Source organism: Melanotaenia boesemani, chromosome 20, assembly GCF_017639745.1.
Source record: "Melanotaenia boesemani isolate fMelBoe1 chromosome 20, fMelBoe1.pri, whole genome shotgun sequence".
In the NCBI taxonomy this organism is placed as follows: domain Eukaryota; kingdom Metazoa; phylum Chordata; class Actinopteri; order Atheriniformes; family Melanotaeniidae; genus Melanotaenia; species Melanotaenia boesemani.
In genome coordinates this window covers 1,966,633-1,967,977 of record NC_055701.1, presented here as the reverse complement: position 1 = coordinate 1,967,977, position 1,345 = coordinate 1,966,633, and the positions used below count along the sequence as shown (strand labels likewise).

Genomic DNA, 1,345 nt, shown 5'->3' with positions numbered 1-1,345 from the left:
CCCAGACCAAACCACCTGGACAGCACCATGCAACAGCTGGTCGCTAGGAGACTGTATTCCCCACAATGACCACTGACCAGGAAGAAAATACAGATTATTGATGATCAAAACCAAACACGACTCGTTCACTTCTGAGGTTTTAACTCCTGATGCAAGAAATAACAGGTAGAATTTTTTAAAGCAAAACATTTTAAAGTAAAACAAAATGCAAAGTAAATACAGAAACAATAGCAGAAAAACTATAAAATAGTAACACGAGTCTCATGCTAGATTGAAGGTCAGGTCATCCTGGCAATTAGGATGTACCAGCTGTCCCAAATATGCAGGTAAACACCTGAAAATGCCCATAAAAGGTCATGAGACTGAAGGGCCATTCAGAGACACAAAGACAGACGAGGACAAGGTGAGTGGTGTTATTAACCAGGAAGTCAGGACTATGGACGTCACGATTATTTAATTTTACAATTAATCACGTTATTGAATGCTACGGTTAATCAATCATAAAGATCCCTCAAAATGGCCACTTTATATAAAATATTATGTGTGAACTATCAGCAGATCAGTGCAGCTTCCTACTGAAGGAATTCCATGTGTTTCTGCTTGTGTTGCTTTGCTCTGGATGAGTGAGGGCTGCAGAAGAGGCTGCCCGGATGGGACGCTACGGCAACCCGAGTGGGACGCTACGGCAGCCCGAGTGGGACGCTACGGCAACCCGAGTGGGAGGCTACGGCAACCCGAGTGGGAGGCTACGGCAACCCGAGTGGGACGCTACTGCAACCCGAGTGGGACGCTACGGCAACCCGAGTGGGACGCTACGGCAACCCGAGTGGGACGCTACTGCAACCCGAGTGGGATGCTACGGCAACCCGAGTGGGACTCTACGGCAACCCGAGTGGGACGCTACTGCAACCCGAGTGGGACGCTACGGCAGCCCGAGTGGGACGCTACGGCAGCCCGAGTGGGACGCTACGGCAGCCCGAGTGGGACGCTACGGCAACCCGAGTGGGACGCTACGGCAACCCGAGTGGGACGCTACGGCAGCCCGAGTGGGACGCTACGGCAACCCGAGTGGGATGCTACGGCAGAGGGAGAGTTTTCCCTCTAAACTAGTGGATTAAGGCATGCTTGTTGGATTGTCTTTTTATTTAGTTTGTGGGCTAAAGAAAAAAGATGCACGAGGTGTGATTGTGGAGGGCAGCTCACCAGCCTGTAAAAGGTTGCAGAGAAAAGAGGAAATACGTCCGTTTCAACACCTGCAGGATAACCTGCAGCTTTTTGTGCTACAGTAAAGGTAAAGGCACAGTAGTTTGAATAAATGACGCTAATATTTATCTAACGCAGCACT

At 49.5% G+C, this 1,345-nt stretch overlaps 1 protein-coding gene across 1 annotated transcript; it reads left to right on the top strand.

Moving 5' to 3' along the window:
• Positions 1–650: 650 nt before the first annotated feature.
• LOC121631555 (bmK-YA precursor-like) lies at positions 651–1,118 on the top strand. The gene has a single exon (XM_041972563.1). It carries the CDS (start codon positions 651–653, stop codon positions 1,116–1,118), a length of 468 nt encoding a protein of 155 aa, XP_041828497.1.
• Positions 1,119–1,345: the final 227 nt, after the last annotated feature.

Bases quoted from the DNA above. Each gene is read 5' to 3' on its own strand.
- LOC121631555 (XM_041972563.1), top strand. From the start codon at position 651: ATGGGACGCTACGGCAACCCGAGTGGGACGCTACGGCAGCCCGAGTGG.